Below are 21,639 nucleotides of genomic sequence, written 5' to 3' on the forward strand. Positions count from 1 at the left end.
ACAGGGGGTCCCCAAGAGTCAGCTCCAACGCATAAAAAGAAATTGCTCCCACCAGGCAGACTATGAGACACAGAGTGAGATCATTGTAAATAGGTTCAAAGAAAAGGGTTATAATGAGGAGGTACTACAAGATCAAAGAAGGGAAATTGGTGAAAACCAAGGTGGAACAAAAACAGCTAGAGAGAAAAACACTGATAGATTTAAGTGGGCATTTAAAACTGTGTATTCAGCCTCTTGTCCTGAGATCAAGCAGGCAATCAGGAAGAACTGGATAATATTGAAGAATGATGAGGTCATTGGTCCTCTGATCCCAAACAAACCACCTTTTATTTTTAAGAGGGCACCCACTGTACGGAACAAAATAGTAAGAGGATGTCTAAAAGCAAAGACCAAAAAGTCCACCAAAAATAACTTTGTGTGGTGTGGTTTTTGTTTGGGTTGCAAAAATAGATCCATGATGGATAAAAGGTGTAGTACTCAAAATACTATATGAGAGGACAATTATCTATGTTTTAGAGTGTCCCTGCAGGCTACAATATGTTGGTAGAACCAAAAGAAAATTAAAAACTAGGATTGGCGAACATATAGGCAATATAAAACGGGGTCTTGAGTCACACAGTGTATCTGCACACTTTAAAAGAGTCCACCAGAAGAATCCTGCCGGTTTAAGATTTGTTGGAGTTGAGCATGTGCAGAAAAATTGGAGAGGTGGGGATGCGGTACAACAGATCAATCAAATCGAGGCAAAATGGATAAACGAACTGAATACCCTGCAACCTAAAGGCCTTAATATAGAATGGGACATGAAGGCAGTTAGCATGTATTGAACGTGATCACCAGTTTAGATATCTTCAAGTGTCCATCAGCTGCTCCTTATTTAGTATATGTAGGAAAATAGGTGGTTCAGGTACAGGGTGGGTTAATAGAGGATTTAGCGTGGGGTATTTATTAGGTAGTCCCTAGCATATTAACAGTTTCCATGCCATAGGTGGGTTTTTTATATAAGTAGGCATTGGGGTTATCATAATTCCTTTTATTGTATGAAATGTGTAGAAAATATAATGAAGTATGACACCTAGATTATATGTGTGGCTCATGTCCAACTCAGAGCGCGCACACTGGCACTGGCTGTAATGTGTTCGTTGAAGTCATGTACCTCTTCAACAATGTAGCAATGTGTTGGCGATTTTATGTGTGAAAATTTTCATATGATTTTATTGTATGTTTTAAAAGGGTCGATTTTATAATGCGATTTTAAATAATCGAATGTTTATCGAATGTATACGATTTAAATAATCAAATGTTTATCGAATGTATACGATTATATATGAATCGGAATTCGGGAAACCAGATCTGACATAAGAGTTGGGAGGTATAAGATCACAGCTTTGGCTGATTAGTTTGTAACGCCCCAGATGAAGCAAAGGCGAAACCCGGCATCTACACACATTTTACCTATCGATGTTTGTAAGTACAATAAACCTTACTGAATATTAAACACCCTGGGTATTGCACTATGTTCTGTTTCTTCTGAAGGAGAGGAGGAAAAAAACTTTGCTGGTCGGTATCGGGATTGATATTGGAGATGCACTGGTGACATTGTGGAATCTCCATAGAATCTTCCTGTGAGTGAAACGCCTGCTTGTGGAAACCTAGCGCGGACCCATACATATGTACTTTGGCTGATTTTCTGGAGAAGGGACTTACTCCAATTTCTGGGACTGCTGCTTCACCTCTTCCTGATATCACACAGAAATTTTCTTTGTGTCTTATAGCAGCAAACTTTGTGAAAACGAATATTTTTGTCATTCTCAAAACTTTTGGCCACGACTGTATAGTAACATTACTACAATGTACAGCATTAGACAATACTGCTATCTCTGGTTTTATATAGTAACATTACAACTCTGTACAGCATTACACAATCCTAAAGTACTTGCGAACCCCCCTCATCCCCCAACCTCGTAGATCTACGGGAAAAAATTGGTAACCAAAAATGTTATTCAGGAACGCAGTCCAAAATGGCAACAAACATTGCCCACTTTTTTTTTCTTTTTTTTTTTTTTTAAGCAGCAAAAAAAAAGGGGGCTAAAAAAAAAAAAGTACTAAAAACTGCAAAACAAAATAAAAACAACAAAGTGGACAGAAGCCATATTATATTTGAGTACAAAACTATGGAGATCTGTGTATTTGTGTATAACAACAGTTTTACAGGGATGCTACTACTACTAATTTACAACATTTTGGGGGACATTTATATACCCTTATAAGCCACTTTCCATATTAAGCAGCTAACCGTTTTGCCAGAGTCCAGCTCCAGCAGTGGGAAAAGTAGCTAACTGGATGGGGAGGGCTGCTTTAGATGGTGATATCCACATCCGCACTTGCTTGCGATTTTCACGCAACCCCATTCACTTCTATGGGGCCTGCGTTGCGTGAAAAACGCACAAAGAGGAGCATGCTGCGATTTTCACGCAACGCACAAGTGATGCGTGAAAATCACCGCTCATATGAACAGCCCTATAGAAATGAATGGGTCCGGATTCAGTGCGGGTGCAATGCGTTCACCTCCCGCATCGCATCCGCGCGGAATACTCGCCCGTGTGAAAGGGGCCTAAGGCTTTACTTGGACTTGTATGAAACCCTGGATTGTCAGCTTTCAATCAAGACCAGTTCAGGAGATAGCAGCATCTAAAGCAGCCCTCCCCTCTCCAGTTAGCTACTTTTCCCAGTGCCCCAGCTGGACTCGGGCAAAACAGTTAGGTGGTTAAAGCCGCAGATTTTGTCGCACTGCATTTTTGTGGCAAAACCTGCGACTTTTCCCCACACGCCAGGAAAATTGAAAAGGAGCGGGGGGAGATTTAAGTCTGCCACATGTCCTGCTGGAGAAAGCGCCAAATTTATGTAGAAGCCTTTGCCTCCACATAACTTTGGCGCTTACTCCAGCAGATAAGAGGGACTTGAGACCGGCGTGGAAAATGCCAGCATTAATAAATGTCCCCCTTTATCTTTTTTCATATGGACAACCACTTGCTTAGTTGAGAGATATCCTTCCCAGATCCTTTAAGCCTCTTTCATATGAACGAGTTATCTGCGATGCATGTTGTGAACGTACAGCATCCGGACTGAATCCCGACCATTCATTTCTCTGTGCACATGAGCGTCATTTATCACCAAACATCTCTGTGTTCAGGAAAAATCACAGCATGTTCTATACTGAGGGACACATTTTTTTAAGACCAGCGTTTTAGAGGCCAGTCTTAATAAAGGCCCAGAGCTGGCGGTGGTTCCGCCGAAGCTATGAGGCTGGGTTCACACTTGAGCGTTTTACAGCGCGTTCAAACGCGCTGTAAAACGCTCAACACATGAAAACCAATGCTTCCCTATGTCCCTGGTTCTCACTTGAGCGTTTTACAGCGCATTTGAACGCGCTGAAAAACGCCCTACGCTCAAACAAGTTCTTGAGCGTCTTTGGGGCGTTTTGTCGCTCGTTTGCAGCCATAGGACACTGCTGTTAATCACACAAACGCGCGTAATACGCGCGTTGACTATGGACAAGAACGCTCGACAAAAACGCGCGTTAAACGCGCATATCAAATATGCTCAAGTGTGAACCCAGCCTGAAGAGGTGCCGGCCTCTACATAACTTTGTCGCATCCAGCACTGCTTCTAAATGTAAGCTTCTTAGCGCCTAAAACGAGATGGTGAGAGTTATTCTTCAGTGTTTTTTCACGCGTGTGAAAAACTCTTCAAAAACTGACTGCATGAGCACGTAAAAAACTGAAACACTAAACGAAACTGAAGACAAGACTAATCATTGTTTTTTCCCTGAACAGACCCTGCATTCCGTATTGCTTGTGTGAAATGCGCCTAAGGGTAGATTCACACAATCGTAAGCATTCCCTTCCCGTGCTGTGGATCACAAATTGCGGTCCGCAATGCACGTTCAACCGACCACGTGAATCCAGTATTGCGACACGGACTAATCCACAATACGTGTCAAAAGATAGCACACGTCCTATCTTTTGGGGTGCGGAGGCATGTACCAAAAAGCCCACAGAAGCACTTCCGAGTGTTTCTGATCAGTGCCTCGCTCCGCACAGTATTTTGCAGATTGCAAACCCTTTCAAGTCAACGGGTCTGCATCTGTGACATGGGGTTCACATGGCCACTAGCAGGATATTGCGGGGCCTACGGTCATGTGAATGGACCCTAAGGGAAAACATGGTCATGTACTTATCTTTTAAATTTTAACCCACACCTCTGGAGATGGTCCCCTGCCAGTCTGTGTGATTTTCAAGACAATTGTTCACCCTGATTTTGGACCATTATATAGAGTAATAGATGCTTAGTACTGTAGATATGGAGTCCAGATCACAATTTATTATTGTCCTACTTCCCCCAGTTTCCCCTGCTGTCAGTGCTCAGAGCTGCACTGAAGTACACTGTCAGGACTGCTGTGCACAAGAGTCCTCTCCATTATGTTAGCACAGCAGTCCTGACAATGTATTTCAGTGCAGCTTTGAGTGCTGACAACAGAGTAACCTGGGGGAGTAGGAAAATAAATAATACTGATCCGGACTCCTTATCTGCAGTACTACTCATGTATTAGGCTGCGTTCACACGGGCGAGATTTCCGCGCGGGTGCAATGCGGTAGGTGAACGCATTGCACCCGCACTGAATCCTGACCCATTAATTTCTATGGGGCTGTTCAGATGAGCGATGATTTTCACGCATCACTTGTGCGTTGCGTGAAAATCGCAGCATGCTCTATATTCAGCGTTTTTCACGCAACGCAGGCCCCATAGAAGTGAATGGGGTTGCGTGAAAATCGCAAGCATCCGCAAGCAAGTGTGGATGCGGTGCGATTTTCACGCATGGTTGCTAGGTGACAGTCTATTCACTGTATTATTTTCCCTTATAACATGGTTATAAGGGAAAATAATAGCATTCTGAATACAGAATGCATAGTACAATAGCGCTGGAGGGGTTAAAAAAATAAACAAATTAACTCACCTTCTCCTCTTGATCTCGAAGTTCCCGGTCTCTTCTTTACTTAATGATGAGTTGTGGGCTAAAGGACCTTTGGTGACGTCAGATCACATGCTCCAATCACATGGTCCATCACCGTGGTGATGTACCATGTGATTGGAGCATGTGATCTGACGTCACCAAAGGTCCTTTAGCCCACAACTCATCATACCGGGAACTTCGCGAACAAGAGGAGAAGGTGAGTTCATTTTTTTATTTTATTTTTAACCCCTCCAGCGCTATTTTACTAAGCATTCTGTATTCAGAATGCTATTATTTTCCCTTATAACCATGTTATAAGGGAAAATAATACAATCTACACTACAACTAACCCAAACTTGAACTTCTGTGAAGAAGTTCGGGTCTGGGTACCACAGTCTGTTTTTTATCACGCGCGTGCAGAACACATTGCACCCGCGCGATAAAAACTGAACATCGGAACGCAATTGCAGTCAAAACTGACTGCAATTGCATTCCTACTCGCGCGGGTTTGCCGCAACACACCGGGACGCATCCGGACCTAATCCGGACACGCTCGTGTGAACCCAGCCTTACTGTAGATAATACATGAGCACAGTCTGTGGGGCAGCCGCAGCGGTTCGCGGACCCATTCACTTGAATGGGTCCGCAATCCGGCCGTTCCGCAAAAAGATAGGACATGTTCTATCTTTTTGCGGAACGGAAGTACGGGACGAAACCCCACAGAAGCACTCCATAGTGCTCCCGTAGGGTTCCGTTCCGTGGTTCCGTTCCGCACCATTCCGCATCTCCGAATTTGCAGACCCATTCAAGCGAATGGGTCAGCATCCGTGATGCAGAATGCCCACAAAACGCCACCCGTGTATTGCGGATACGCAAATCCGGTCTGCAATACGGCAATGGGGGCGCACACGCCAGTGTGAAAGGGGCCTAAGGCATGCTGTAATGTGATGGGCTGCATGGATAGCATGCTGGCTTATAGTGCCATGTGAGCAGGGATGGCTACAAACTAAAAGTGGCCCCATTTTGTAGGCAGGTCCAAATTAACAGAAGGCGGGGCAACTAGGGCTGAAACGATTACTTGAATTTATCGATTAACTCGACACAAAAAAATCCTTGATGCAAATTTTTTGCATCGATGATTAGTTTGTGCCATGTGACCATGGAGTGTGACGGAAGAGTTTGCTATTACTCACACTCCATGGTCACCCGCCTGCCCGCACATCGCTGCACTGGATTCTGACGTACACACATCGTCAGGACACAGTGCACGTAAGCACGCACCATGACCTGTTGCTGTGTGACGTCAGGTCCCAGTGCGCGTGAAGAAGAGGATTGAAGATCTCTGGAGTGTCGTCAGTGTCCCTACAAGAAAGGTAAGTATTTTAGTTCACTGGCATCGCTACAGGGGAACAAGGGGGGGCAATTTCCCCCGTTAGGTTATTCCTTTCCCCCCCCGCGCGCGCGCGCGCGTGCCCCCCTCCCTGCTGACAGTGGCGTAGCGTGGGGGGGTGGCGGGGGGCAGTGTTCACTGTAAGCTGCGCAGCCTCGCAGCTTACTTACTGCCTACGCTCAGGGCCTCTGCAGGCCCGCTCACCGCCGCAGCCCGGACTTCATGTAATGGTGTGTGCCTGTTTCGTAAAGCCCATCCTGGCAATACACACCCTTTTCACTGTGTGCATTGCTGTGGTGGACTCGGAACAGGCACCCACCATACTGCCCATAGCGTCCTGATGTTACCCAGTGTTAGGACGTTCCTGTGCGCCGCTCCTGTTGGACCCGCCTCCTTCCTCATGCCGTGCTGCTACTGGAAGAGGAGAACATGTGCAGTGCAGCAAAAGAGGAGAAAAGAAGAGGGGGCGTCATCTTCTTGGACCTAGCCCCCCAGCCCCCTCCAAAGTGTTGAAGTGGTGTGTGAGATCCCCAAGGGCCAAACCAAGGAATCCCTCCACAATGCCATACAATGTACATTATATTTCACACACCATGCCGTACAATATACAGTATAATCCCTGTACCATGCGGTACAATATATAGCATAACCCCCTAGTGTAGGTGTCATACTGTATATTGTACGGCATGGTGTATGAAATATAATGGACAGGGTGCGCCATTTATATGGATACACCTTAATAAAATGGGAATGGTTGGTGATATTAACTTCCTGTTTGTGGCACATTAGTATATGTGAGGGGGGAAACTTTTCAAGATGGGTGGTGACCATGGCAGCCATTTTGAAGTCGGCCATTTTGAATCCAACTTTTGTTTTTCCTATAGGAAGAGGGTCATGTGACACATCAAACTTTTTGGGAATTTCACAAGAAAAAGTCTAAGGGGGTCAGATCGGGAGACCTTGGGGGCCATTCAACTGGCCCACGACGACCAATCCACTTTCCAGGAAACTGTTCATCTAGGAATGCTCGGACCTGACACCCATAATGTGGTGGTGCACCATCTTGCTGGAAACGTGCCAGCTTCAGTGCATAAAGAGGGAAACACATCATCATGTAGCAATTTCGCATATCCAGTGGCCAGTTGAATGGCCCCCAAGGTCTCCCGATCTGATCCCCTTAGACTTTTATCTTTGGGGTCATCTGAAGGCAGTTGTCTATGCTGTGAAGATACGAGATGTGCAGCACCTGAAACTACGGATACTGGAAGCCTGTGCTAGCATTTCTCCTGCGGTGTTGCTATTAATGTGTGAAGAGTGGGAGAAGAGGGTTGCATTGACAATCCAACACAATGGGCAGCACATTGAACACATTTTATAAGTGGTCAGAAACTTGTAAATAACTCATGAAAGAATAAAGTTACGTTAAAACCAAGCACACCATTGTTTTTCTTGTGAAATTCCCAATAAGTTTGATGTGTCACATGACCCTCTTCCTATAGAAAAAACAAAATTTGCAAGTGACAACTACTACATTATCTGTAAAAGGGGCGTGGCCACATGTGGAGAGGGCACAATACCTGGCTTGCCCCTGGTGCTGGCAACCCACGCTACGCCACAGCCCGCTGATTCCCCTTTAAAAGGCTGGCCGCCGCCGCTAGTACAGCGGCGATCTGTCAGTTTTGCCAAACTGAAAGTACTGCCAATGCTGCCCACCTGCTTCACTACAGGCTCTTCGGCAGTCGGCAGCCAAGTGAATCTTCCCCCGCCCACCTCAGCTGCTATTGGCTGGGAGGGAGAGGGCAGCACTGCCATTGGCTGCCTGTGTATTTCAGCCGAGCAGGGGCTGCAGAGGAAGAAAAGAATGCAGCTTGGGGATTTATCAGGAAACATCAGGTATCTCTGCATACTGCAATACTCTCGTATTTTGTAATCTTATTTATATATACTGTGGATCTAAAAAGTCTACACACCCCTGTTAAAATGTCAGGTTTCTGTGAGGTAAAAAAAATGTGGCCTATAAACTGTACAACTCAATTGAAAAACAAACTGAGATCTTTTAGGTAGAGAGAAGAAAAAATATAAAAATAAAATAATATGGTTGCATAAGTGTGTACACCCTTAAACTAATACTTTGTTGAAGCACCTTTTGATTTTATTACAGCACTCAGTCTTTTTGGGTATGAGTCTATGAGCATGGCACATTTTGACTTGGCAAGATTTGCCCACTCTTCTTTGCAAAAACACTCCAAATCTGTCAGATTGTGGGGGCATCTCCTGTGCACAGCCCTCTTCAGATCACCCCACAGATTTTCAATCAGATTCAGGTCTGGGCTCTGGCTGGGCCATTCCAAAACTTTAATCTTCTTCTGGTGAAGCCATTCCTTTGTTGATTTGGATGTATGCTTTAGGTCGTTGTCATGCTGGAAGATGAAGTTCCTCTTCATGTTCAGCTTTCTAGCAGAAGCCTGAAGGTTTTGTGCCAATACTGACTGGTATTTGGAACTGTTCATAATTCCCTCTAGCTTAACTAAGGCCCCAGTTCCAGCTAAAGAAAAACAGCCCCTTGGCATGATGCTGCCACCACCATGCTTCACTGTGGGTATGGTGTTCCTTTGGTGATGTGCAGTGTTGTTTTTGCGCCAAACATATCTTTTGGAATTATGGCCAAAAAGTTCAACCTTGGTTTCATCACACCATAACACCTTTTCCCACATGCTTTTGGGAGACTTCAGATGTGTTTTTGCAAAATGTATCCCGGCTTGGATGTTTTTCTTCGTAAGAAAAGGCTTTCGTCTTGCCACTCTACCCCATAGCCCAGACATATGAAGAATACAGGAGATTGTTGTCACATGTACCACACAGACAGTACTTGCCAGATATTCCTGCAGCTCCTTTAATGTTGCCGTAGGCCTCTTGGTAGCCACCCAGACCAGTTTTCTTCTCGTCTTTTCATAAATTTTGGAGGGACATCCAGTTCTTGGTAATGTCACTGTTGTGCCATATTTTCTCCACTTGATGATGACTGTCTTCACTGTGCTCCATGGTGTATCTAATGCCTTGGAAACTCTTTTGTACCCTTCTCCTGACTGATACCTTTTAACAATGAGATCCCTCTGATGCTTTGGAACCTCTCTGTGGACCATGGCTTTTGCTGTGGAATGCGACTAAGAAAATTTCAGGAAAGACCAACTAGAGCAGCTGAACTTTATTTGGGGTTAATCAGAGGCACTTTAAATGATGGCAGGTGTATGCGGACTCCTCCTCCGGCCAGCCCTGTCGGCATTTCAAAAATCGCGCGCCCGTGTTGAATCTGCGCAGGCGCTCTGAGATGAGGAGGCTCGTCTCCTCAGAACTCCCTCAGTGCGCCTGCGCCGATGACGTCTTCTATTTCGATGATGTCATCGACGAGCCTCCTCATCTCAGAGCGCCTGCGCAGATTCAACACGGGCGCGCGATTTTTGAAATGCCGACAGGGCTGGCCGGAGGAGGAGATCCCGGCTGGCCCTGTCAATCAACAAGAGGAGGGGGCGGATTTCTGCAGCAGCTACCAGCAAGTAGACGCCCTACTTGCTGGTAGAGACCGAATTTGCATAGGATAAAACTTTGTTTTTTGACTAAACTGCTGGATCAAAGTAAGGAACACTATTATATTTTCAGATATCGCTATATAACTAATTTAACTAGCCCAAAAAAAAAAAATCACTTTAGTGGGGTGACAGAAACCCTTTAATTCTGAAAACAGCTACATCCCCAGTTTTAAGAGGGTGTGCACACTTATGCAAACACATTATTTTATTTATTTTTATATTTTTTCTTCCCTCTACCTAAAAGATTTCAGTTTGTTTTTCAATTGACTGGTACAGTTTATAGGTCGCATTAAAGGTGGAAAAAGTTCTGAAATGATTTATCTTTGTCTCATTTTTTTACAGCACAGAAACTTGACATTTTAACAGGGGTGTGTAGACTTTTATATCCACTGTACTTATTTAGTTTTTTTCAGTAGTATGATTAAGTGGGGAAAATAATTAGTTTTTGACTTTGTTATCTTATGTGCCCCCCCCCCCCCCCTATATATTGTATCTAGAGTCGCCACTGACTGGCACTGTGGCTGGGCACTGATGGCTAGGAGGGCGAGTGGGGGAACTGATGGCAATGTGGGCAGCTGGTGGCATTGGAGGAGGAGCTGGTGGCCTTGGAAGGGGAGCTGATGGCACTGGGTGGGGGAGCAACTGATAACATGGGGAAGCTGGTGGCATTGGAGGGGGAAATGAAGGCACTGAGGGGTGCAATGGGGGAGCTGGTGGCACTGCTGGAGGAACTAATTGCATTGGATGGCACTGGGGAAGGAACGAATGGCACTGGAGGGGAAACTGATGGCAGGGGAGCTGATGAGTTTTTATAGAAAACGTTCTTTTAATTAGCTTTTTTTATTAGAGTACTCGATTAATCGTTGGATTAATTGGTAGAATACTTGATTACTAAAATAATCGATAGCTGCAGCCCTAGGCGCAACATAAGTAGGCAGAGTCAACAATACCATAGTGCAAAATACCATCCCAGCACAATATACTGCCCCAAAAGATGGCACTCTGTGGTGGCCATCAATAGCCATCATCTTCTGTCCTCCTCCTCCAGTTGTCTATGGAAAAGAGGGCTTAGAAGTTGAATTGAGGAGGGCATGTGCAGTCGCTGGCTGGGTACATGAGTAGCGGATTCTCACAGCGTTAATTACTGTTGAGAGCTCATTATGTACCTGGTCAACGGCCCTGAGAAAGACTTGGTTGGCCCATGGGGCATCGGCCCACCAGGAAATTTCCCTGTAGGGTCTATAGCCAATCTGCCCCTGCACGTGAGCCACCTTGCAAGTCGACCTGATGTCTTTATGAATCCTAACATCCTAATTGAGTAGTCGTTCACTGTAAAATACACATTTCCAGATATAAATGATTCAGAAACGGAAACTATCCCATTTGTGAAGTTTGCAAACTGGTAAAAAATATCCGATATGACGTAAAGGCTCTCAGACTACAACTGTTCTTCTGGTTGTCAGATAAGGATGTCAGATTAAGATGATCACCAAATGTACAAAAACTACAACAGAAAGGAGTAATTTCATCAGAGAGGGAGGAAAAAAAGGGACGTATATGGAGGACACAGCAGGCAAGTGGACAAGGAGGTTCAGTTCTGGGGGCGTCACACCGGATCTGTACAGTACATAAGGCATGCTTATTTCTCTGGGTACCACTTTATAAACATATGCAGTTTCCATGGATACCAGATCAGTCTCCACGGCAACAGAGAGAAGCAGAAACATAAAGGATGAAAACAGGGGGAGGGGGGCTTAGGAAATGTGGCACACACTGTAATACACACATTGTGACACCATCTATATGAATAGAGAGCAGACCTGCAGAACACAGGGGGACACCGCTGCCAAAAATATGCTGAGTGGGGGACACAATGCAAGCACTGCCATCAGAAAAGCCGTCTAATAATGGAATCGCCATGTAATGTCCTTAGCACCGCAGCACATACAGACACATGCCAATAGTAAATGCAATTCACAGGTCATTGTAAGGATTTCCTATAGATCCCACAGTGCCCGCTATGCACACAGGACCATAGAACGTCAGTGGGAACACTACCATCTGAGGCTCAGACGTGAGCACTGTGGATTCATCACACCCCGTTCACCTATATGATTTTCAGAGGTCCCTCAAGATACTAATGAATTGGTTCCAGAACGACCATTGTATATTCAAACCATTGTAACCTGAGTAATCGGTTCCAAAACCCAAAAAAGTCCAAGATAATAGAAAATTAAGATTTAAGAAAAATAGGCATATAACAAGGACAGCTAAAACAAATCCTTCCATATAACAGTCAGGAATATCTGCTACAGAGCAAATAACCCAGCTATGGTACCAGAGAAGTGGCCTGGATTGGTTGCATCTGGGTCCAGACATTGTATGTAGACTCTGGTTTCAAATTAGGATGGGTCAAAAAAGACCACTGTATGTTGAAAATATTGTGTCCTGAGGCCATTGTATCTTGTGAGACAACTGTATATGCAGATTACCGGGTCACCAGGTGTAATAATCTATTTCTGTAATGTCATGTATGCAGATTACGGGGGCACCAGGTGTAATAACCCCTGACTGTAATGTCCTGTATGCAGATTACAGGGTCACCAGGTGTAATAACCCCCTGACTGTAATGTCCTGTATGCAGATTACAGGGTCACCAGGTGTAATAACCCCTGACTGTAATGTCATGTATGCAGATTACAGGGTCACCAGGTGTAATATGTGGATTACCGAGTCACCAGGTGTAATACCCCCTGACTGTAATGTCATGTATGCAGATTAACGGGTCACCGGGTGTAATACCCCCTGCCTGTAATGTCACCATGTCGATTACTGGGTCACCAGGTGTAAAACCCCTGCCTGTAATGTCATGTATGTGGATTACCGGGTCACCAGATGTAATACCCCCCTGCCTGTAATGTCATGTATGCAGATTACCGAGTCACCAGATGTAATACCCCCCTGCCTGTAATGTCAAGTATGCAGATTACCGGGTCACCAGGTGTAATACCCCCCTGCCTGTAATGTTATGTATGCAGATTACAGGGTCACCAGGTGTAATACCCCTGCCTGTAATGTCATGTATGCAAATTACCGGCTCACCAGGTGTAATACCCCCCTGCCTGTAATGTCATTTATGCAAATTACCGGGTCACCAGGTGTAATACCGCTGCCTGTAATATCATGTATGCAGATTACTGGGTCACCAGGTGTAATACCCCCCTGCCTGTAATGTCATGTATGCAGATTACCGGGTCACCAGGTGTAATACCCCTGACTGTAATGTAATGTATGCAGATTACAGGGTCACCAGGTGTAATACCCCTGCCTGTAATGTCATGTATGTGGATTACCGGGTCACCAGGTGTAATACCCCTGCCTGTAATGTCATGTATGCAGATTACCGGGTCACCAGATGTAATACCCCCTGCCTGTAATGTCATGTATGTGGATTACTGGGTCACCAGGTGTAATACCCCTGCCTATAATGTCATGTATGCAGATTACCGGGTCATCAGGTGTAATACCCCTGCCTGTAATGTCATGTATGTGGATTACCGGGTCACCAGGTGTAATACCCCTGCCTGTAATGTCATGTATGCAGATTACCGGGTCACCAGGTGTAATACCCCTGCCTATAATGTCATGTATGCAGATTACCGGGTCACCAGGTGTAATACCCCTGACTGTAATGTAATGTATGTGGATTACAGGGTCACCAGGTGTAATACCCCTGCCTGTAATGTCATGTATGCAGATTACCGGGTCACCAGGTGTAATACCCCTGACAGTAATGTCATGTATGCAGATTACAGGGTCACCAGGTGTAATACCCCTGCCTGTAATGTCATGTATGTGGATTACTGGGTCACCAGGTGTAATACCCCTGCCTGTAATGCCATGTATGCAGATTACCGGGTCACCAGATGTAATACCCCTGCCTGTAATGTCATGTATGCAGATTACCGGGTCACCAGGTGTAATACCCCTGCCTGCAATGTCATGTATGCAGATTACAGGGTCACCAGGTGTAATACCCCTGCCTGTAATGTCATGTATGCAGATTACAGGGTCACCAGATGTAATATGTGGATTACCGAGTCACCAGGTGTAATACCCCCTGACTGTAATGTCATGTATGCAGATTAACGGGTCACCAGGTGTAATACCCCTGACAGTAATGTCATGTATGCAGATTACAGGGTCACCAGGTGTAATACCCCTGCCTGTAATGTCATGTATGTGGATTACAGGGTCACCAGGTGTAATACCCCTGCCTGTAATGTCATGTATGTGGATTACTGGGTCACCAGGTGTATTACCCCTGCCTGTAATGTCATGTATGCAGATTACCGGGTCACCAGATGTAATACCCCTGCCTGTAATGTCATGTATGCAGATTACAGGGTCACCAGGTGTAATACCCCTGCCTGCAATGTCATGTATGCAGATTACAGGGTCACCAGGTGTAATACCCCTGCCTGTAATGTCATGTATGCAGATTACAGGGTCACCAGGTGTAATATGTGGATTACCGAGTCACCAGGTGTAATACCCCCTGACTGTAATGTCATGTATGCAGATTAACGGGTCACCGGGTGTAATACCCCTGCCTGTAATGTCACCATGTCGATTACTGGGTCACCAGGTGTAAAACCCCTGCCTGTAATGTCATGTATGTGGATTACCGGGTCACCAGGTGTAATACCCCTGCCTGTAATGTCATGTATGTGGATTACAGGGTCACCAGGTGTAATACCCCTGCCTGTAATGTCATGTATGTGGATTACTGGGTCACCAGGTGTATTACCCCTGCCTGTAATGTCATGTATGCAGATTACCGGGTCACCAGATGTAATACCCCTGCCTGTAATGTCATGTATGCAGATTACAGGGTCACCAGGTGTAATACCCCTGCCTGCAATGTCATGTATGCAGATTACAGGGTCACCAGGTGTAATACCCCTGCCTGTAATGTCATGTATGCAGATTACAGGGTCACCAGGTGTAATATGTGGATTACCGAGTCACCAGGTGTAATACCCCCTGACTGTAATGTCATGTATGCAGATTAACGGGTCACCGGGTGTAATACCCCTGCCTGTAATGTCACCATGTCGATTACTGGGTCACCAGGTGTAAAACCCCTGCCTGTAATGTCATGTATGTGGATTACCGGGTCACCAGATGTAATACCCCCCTGCCTGTAATGTCAAGTATGCAGATTACCGGGTCACCAGGTGTAATACCCCCCTGCCTGTAATGTTATGTATGCAGATTACAGGGTCACCAGGTGTAATACCCCTGCCTGTAATGTCATGTATGCAGATTACCGGGTCACCAGGTATAATACCCCTGATTGTAATGTAATGTATGCAGATTACAGGGTCACCAGGTATAATACCCCTGCCTGTAATGTCATTTATGCAAATTACCGGCTCACCAGGTGTAATACCCCCCTGCCTGTAATGTCATTTATGCAAATTACCGGGTCACCAGGTGTAATACCGCTGCCTGTAATATCATGTATGCAGATTACTGGGTCACCAGGTGTAATACCCCCCTGCCTGTAATGTCATGTATGCAGATTACCGGGTCACCAGGTGTAATACCCCTGACTGTAATGTAATGTATGTGGATTACAGGGTCACCAGGTGTAATACCTCTGCCTGTAATATCATGTATGCAGATTACAGGGTCACCAGGTGTAATACCCCTGCCTGTAATGTCATGTATGCAGATTACCGGGTCACCAGGTGTAATACCCCTGACAGTAATGTCATGTATGCAGATTACAGGGTCACCAGGTGTAATACCCCTGCCTGTAATGTCATGTATGTGGATTACCGGGTCACCAGGTGTAATACCCCTGCCTGTAATGTCATGTATGCAGATTACCGGGTCACCAGATGTAATACCCCCTGCCTGTAATGTCATGTATGTGGATTACTGGGTCACCAGGTGTAATACCCCTGCCTATAATGTCATGTATGCAGATTACCGGGTCATCAGGTGTAATACCCCTGCCTGTAATGTCATGTATGCAGATTACCGGGTCACCAGGTGTAATACCCCTGCCTATAATGTCATGTATGCAGATTACCGGGTCACCAGGTGTAATACCCCTGACTGTAATGTAATGTATGTGGATTACATGGTCACCAGGTGTAATACCCCTGCCTGTAATGTCATGTATGCAGATTACCGGGTCACCAGGTGTAATACCCCTGACAGTAATGTCATGTATGCAGATTACAGGGTCACCAGGTGTAATACCCCTGCCTGTAATGTCATGTATGTGGATTACTGGGTCACCAGGTGTATTACCCCTGCCTGTAATGTCATGTATGCAGATTACCGGGTCACCAGATGTAATACCCCTGCCTGTAATGTCATGTATGCAGATTACCGGGTCACCAGGTGTAATACCCCTGCCTGCAATGTCATGTATGCAGATTACAGGGTCACCAGGTGTAATACCCCTGCCTATAATGTCATGTATGCAGATTACAGGGTCACCAGATGTAATACCCCCTGCCTGTAATGTCATGTATGCAGATTACCGGGGTACCAGGTGTAATACCTCTGCCTGTAATGTCATGTATGCAGATTACAGGGTCACCAGGTGTAATACCCCTGCCTGTAATGTCATGTATGCAGATTACAGGGTCACCAGGTATAATACCCCTGCCTGTAAGGTCATGTATGCAGATTACCGGGTCACCAGGTGTAATACCCCTGCCTGTAATGTCATGTATGCAGATTACAGGGTCACCAGGTATAATACCCCTGCCTGTAATGTCACGTATGTGGATTACAGGGTTACCAGGTGTAATATGCAGATTACAGGGTCACCAGGTGTAATACCCCTGCCTGTAATGTCACGTATGTGGATTACAGGGTTACCAGGTGTAATATGCAGATTACAGGGTCACCAGGAGTAATACCCCTGCCTGTAATGTCATGTATGCAGATTACCGGGTCACCAGGTGTAATACCCCTGACTGTAATGTCCTGTATGTGGATTACCGGGTCACCAGGTATAATACCCCTAATTGTAATGTTATGTATGCAGATTACAGGGTCACCAGGTATAATACCCCTGACTGTAATGTCATTTATGCAAATTACCGGGTCACCAGGTGTAATACCCCCCTGCCTGTAATGTCATTTATGCAAATTACCGGGTCACCAGGTGTAATACCCCCCTGCCTGTAATGTCATGTATGCAGATTACCGAGTCACCAGGTGTAATACCCCTGACTGTAATGTAATGTATGTGGATTACAGGGTCACCAGGTGTAATACCTCTGCCTGTAATATCATGTATGCAGATTACAGGGTCACCAGGTGTAATACCCCTGCCTGTAATGTCATGTATGCAGATTACCGGGTCACCAGGTGTAATACCCCTGCCTGTAATGTCATGTATGCAGATTACCGGGTCACCAGGTGTAATACCCCTGCCTGTAATGTCATGTATGCAGATTACCGGGTCACCAGGTGTAATACCCCTGACAGTAATGTCATGTATGCAGATTACAGGGTCACCAGGTGTAATACCCCTGCCTGTAATGTCATGTATGCAGATTACCGGGTCACCAGGTGTAATACCCCTGCCTGTAATGTCATGTATGCAGATTACCGGGTCACCAGGTGTAATACCCCTGACTGTAATGTAATGTATGTGGATTACAGGGTCACCAGGTGTAATACCTCTGCCTGTAATATCATGTATGCAGATTACAGGGTCACCAGGTGTATTACCCCTGCCTGTAATGTCATGTATGCAGATTACCGGGTCACCAGGTGTAATACCCCTGACAGTAATGTCATGTATGCAGATTACAGGGTCACCAGGTGTAATACCCCTGCCTGTAATGTCATGTATGTGGATTACCGGGTCACCAGGTGTAATACCCCTGCCTGTAATGTCATGTATGCAGATTACCGGGTCACCAGATGTAATACCCCCTGCCTGTAATGTCATGTATGTGGATTACTGGGTCACCAGGTGTAATACCCCTGCCTATAATGTCATGTATGCAGATTACCGGGTCATCAGGTGTAATACCCCTGCCTGTAATGTCATGTATGCAGATTACCGGGTCACCAGGTGTAATACCCCTGCCTATAATGTCATGTATGCAGATTACCGGGTCACCAGGTGTAATACCCCTGACTGTAATGTAATGTATGTGGATTACATGGTCACCAGGTGTAATACCCCTGCCTGTAATGTCATGTATGCAGATTACCGGGTCACCAGGTGTAATACCCCTGACAGTAATGTCATGTATGCAGATTACAGGGTCACCAGGTGTAATACCCCTGCCTGTAATGTCATGTATGCAGATTACTGGGTCACCAGATGTAATACCCCTGCCTGTAATGTCATGTATGCAGATTACCGGGTCACCAGGTGTAATACCCCTGCCTGCAATGTCATGTATGCAGATTACAGGGTCACCAGGTGTAATACCCCTGCCTGTAATGTCATGTATGCAGATTACAGGGTCACCAGGTGTAATACCCCTGCCTGTAATGTAATGTATGTGGATTACTGGGTCACCAGGTGTAATACCCCTGCCTGTAATGTCATGTATGCAGATTACCGGGTCACCAGGTGTAATACCCCTGCCTGTAATGTCATGTATGCAGATTACCGGGTCACCAGGTGTAATACCCCCCTGCCTGTAATGTCATGTATGCAGATTACCGGGGTACCAGGTGTAATACCTCTGCCTGTAATGTCATGTATGCAGATTACAGGGTCACCAGGTGTAATACCCCTGCCTGTAATGTCATGTATGCAGATTACAGGGTCACCAGGTATAATACCCCTGCCTGTAATGTCACGTATGTGGATTACAGGGTTACCAGGTGTAATATGCAGATTACAGGGTCACCAGGTATAATACCCCTGCCTGTAATGTCACGTATGTGGATTACAGGGTTACCAGGTGTAATATGCAGATTACAGGGTCACCAGGTGTAATACCCCTGCCTGTAATGTCACGTATGTGGATTACAGGGTTACCAGGTGTAATATGCAGATTACCGGGGTACCAGGTGTAATACCCCTGACTGTAATATCATGTATGCAGATTACCGGGTCACCAGGTGTAATACCCCCCTGCCTGTAATGTCCATCTTCCTGCACATAGGCGCAGATTTCTGTGCTTCACATAAAGTTAGATGTGGGGCTGCTCGGTTACATGTGTTTTATGCATAGTTAATGGAGATGAGTGACTCTTTGAACACCCTCCTCCATTGATTCTGTGAAACCCTCTCATCGAGGAGCTGGGAAATTGATTTTACCATCTGTAACAATAGTCACCTACAGCCAAAGAGCTTCCACAGTGTGAGTGGATGGGAAGGGCTGGAGGTAAGTGACTCCGGGTGGAAATGATGGAGCAGCTGAGACTGGGGCAGTGACCTGTGGACCTGCACACAGAGGAGGAACATGTCCTCACTGACAGCAGGGTCCCAGCCGCCCCTCTCCCCTGTATTCTCCCCACCCTAGGGTGCCCCTACTGCCCTCTGCCATAGGCCAGCTACTCTCCCTAAATTGCCTGGGGTCACAGCACTTTCTCCATGTATAGCCCGGGGTCCCCCCAATAGCTTGTGTACTCACGTGCCAGATGATGAAGAAGATGAGGGAAGCACAGAGGACGAGAGTCAGCATGTAGCAGAACGCAGCGAAGGTGAACGCCATGGCTGCTGAGACCACTTCCCCAATATGTCAGCCGAGGGGGCTTCAAGAGCTTTCCTTCAAACAGCCCAGAGGCGGTGGAGACAAGTCCATGAGCCCAGCCCCTGCCCGGGTCACTTACAGGCTGCCGGGAACTCACCTCCAGCCTCAATAATAGGTAAAGCAGTGACAGCGGACCCCCGGGTGCAGAAAGTTCCGGCCACAGATCAGATGAGGGGTCTGGCCTCCTCCAGGGCAGGGGGCACTTCACAGGGGGATGTCAATGCTGGGAGCAGCTGCTTCTCCTCTCCGCCATGGATTCTCATTGTGTGGGTGTGTGGCCCTCGGAGTCAACATCAATGTATCTTCATCTGTGGTGGAGTTATCTGTCTGCAGCCGTCTCGCCTCTCACCTCTCTGCTGCCCTCCTTCCTCTGTAGGTGCAGTTGCTCTCTGTTCTGTACCCCTTTTCTGTGTGGAGGGGTCACCACCTAAGACCTCAGCGGAGAGGAGCACATTGTGAGCCCCCAGTCCTGCTCCTCACTCCTCTGCCTCCTGGCTGCTTGTTCTCTCCAGTCTTCCCTGCTTTGTGTCTCCCTCCCTCTCAAGTTCATTCTCTACCTCCTTCTGTCACACCTCCTCCCTGCTCCCCAGTTCCCTTCCTCTTCCCTCAAATTCTCCCTTTCAATATCTATCTATCTCTCTCTCTCTCTCTCTCTCTCTCTCTCTCTCTCTCTCTCTCTCTGTCTGTCTATCTATCCGTCACTCCATTTATCTAGCTCACTTTCTCAATCCTCCATGCTCTAGCTAATCTGTCTCTAAATTGTATTTCACCTGACCATTTTTAATGAGATCTTTTTTTTCTTCTTCAGTTTTTAGGATTTTTGCCACAACTATCCTAAGGACCCCATGTTTTTCAGTTAAACACTTTACAGTTTGGGGATGATAATATGTTACTGCTAGCATTGGCTTTCACAGCCTATTCCAGTGAAAAGTGTTAGAGAATCCGCCTCTGTGTGATCACAGCTTCCAGGTAATTAGGAAGTGCGAGGCAAATAGAATGACTGTGCCATCTAGTGGCCAAGATCGGTCGTTACACCTGTCTGCTGTATGGTGATTGACGAGTACTTCTGAGTGCAATCCGCCCACATGATATTACACAGATGGGAATGATCTTTACTACTGTCATTTTGCATCCTGGTACAAGCATATGGGCTTTAGAAATACACAGAATCACTACAGAAGGCAGATCTTTAAGACATAAATATATATTAGGGCAGGTCCCAACATGTAACAAATCCAAAGTGACAGTGCATCTGCAGCCCTACCGTACCTCCAGAAAGCACAGAGGTGCCTTCCGTGTCCATTTGACTTCAAAGGAAAATCCATCTATGTTTCATCCCTGAAGAAACCATGTTTGGTCCGTGTGTCATCCGTATTCCATGGACACTGCTCAGCTAAAGATTCATTTCCAGAGTATCTCCTACCCATGGTTCATGAAACACTACAGAACATGGACGCCATCTTTGTTCTGTGAGTGGTTATTCATGGACCCATAGATTTCAATGGATGTTTGGTCCACATCTCAGACCAAAGTAGTGAGTGTCTCCGTGATTCGTTTTCAGTGAACCATGGTCAGTGGAAATCCACTGATTTGTGGACAAGCATATTAAAATCAATGGGTACGTGTGCTGTCCGTGGGAAATGCAGATGGCAAACGTTTATGACAAACGGAAATGTGAATCAGTCCTAAGGCCTCCTTGACACAAAACATGTTTTGGCCTTTCTGTTTAACATTTTTGTAAAAGCCTAGAGCAGCCAATTTTCAGGTGTCTTTTCAACTCCCATAGAGATTCCTAAGGAGGAAGAGCCAGAAGAAATGCCACACCTCGGGAATGTTAGATGAAAAAAAATAAAAATAAATGCACAAGCGAAATGACAAAAATTGATTTTAA

At 45.9% G+C, this 21,639-nt stretch overlaps 1 protein-coding gene across 3 annotated transcripts in view; it reads right to left on the bottom strand.

The window, feature by feature from the left end:
• Positions 1-20,050, bottom strand: part of LOC120980499 (protein cornichon homolog 2) — a 155,894-nt gene extending 135,844 nt beyond the window's left edge. For all 3 annotated transcript variants that reach the window (XM_040409635.1, XM_040409636.1, XM_040409634.1), the window contains exon 1: positions 19,629-20,050. In XM_040409635.1, the coding sequence (XP_040265569.1) occupies positions 19,629-19,709 (81 nt within the window). In that variant the 5' untranslated portion in view covers positions 19,710-20,050. The remainder of the gene's footprint in view (positions 1-19,628) is intronic.
• Positions 20,051-21,639: the final 1,589 nt, after the last annotated feature.

This window comes from Bufo bufo, chromosome 10 (assembly GCF_905171765.1).
Source record: "Bufo bufo chromosome 10, aBufBuf1.1, whole genome shotgun sequence".
Taxonomy (NCBI): Eukaryota; Metazoa; Chordata; class Amphibia; order Anura; family Bufonidae; genus Bufo; species Bufo bufo.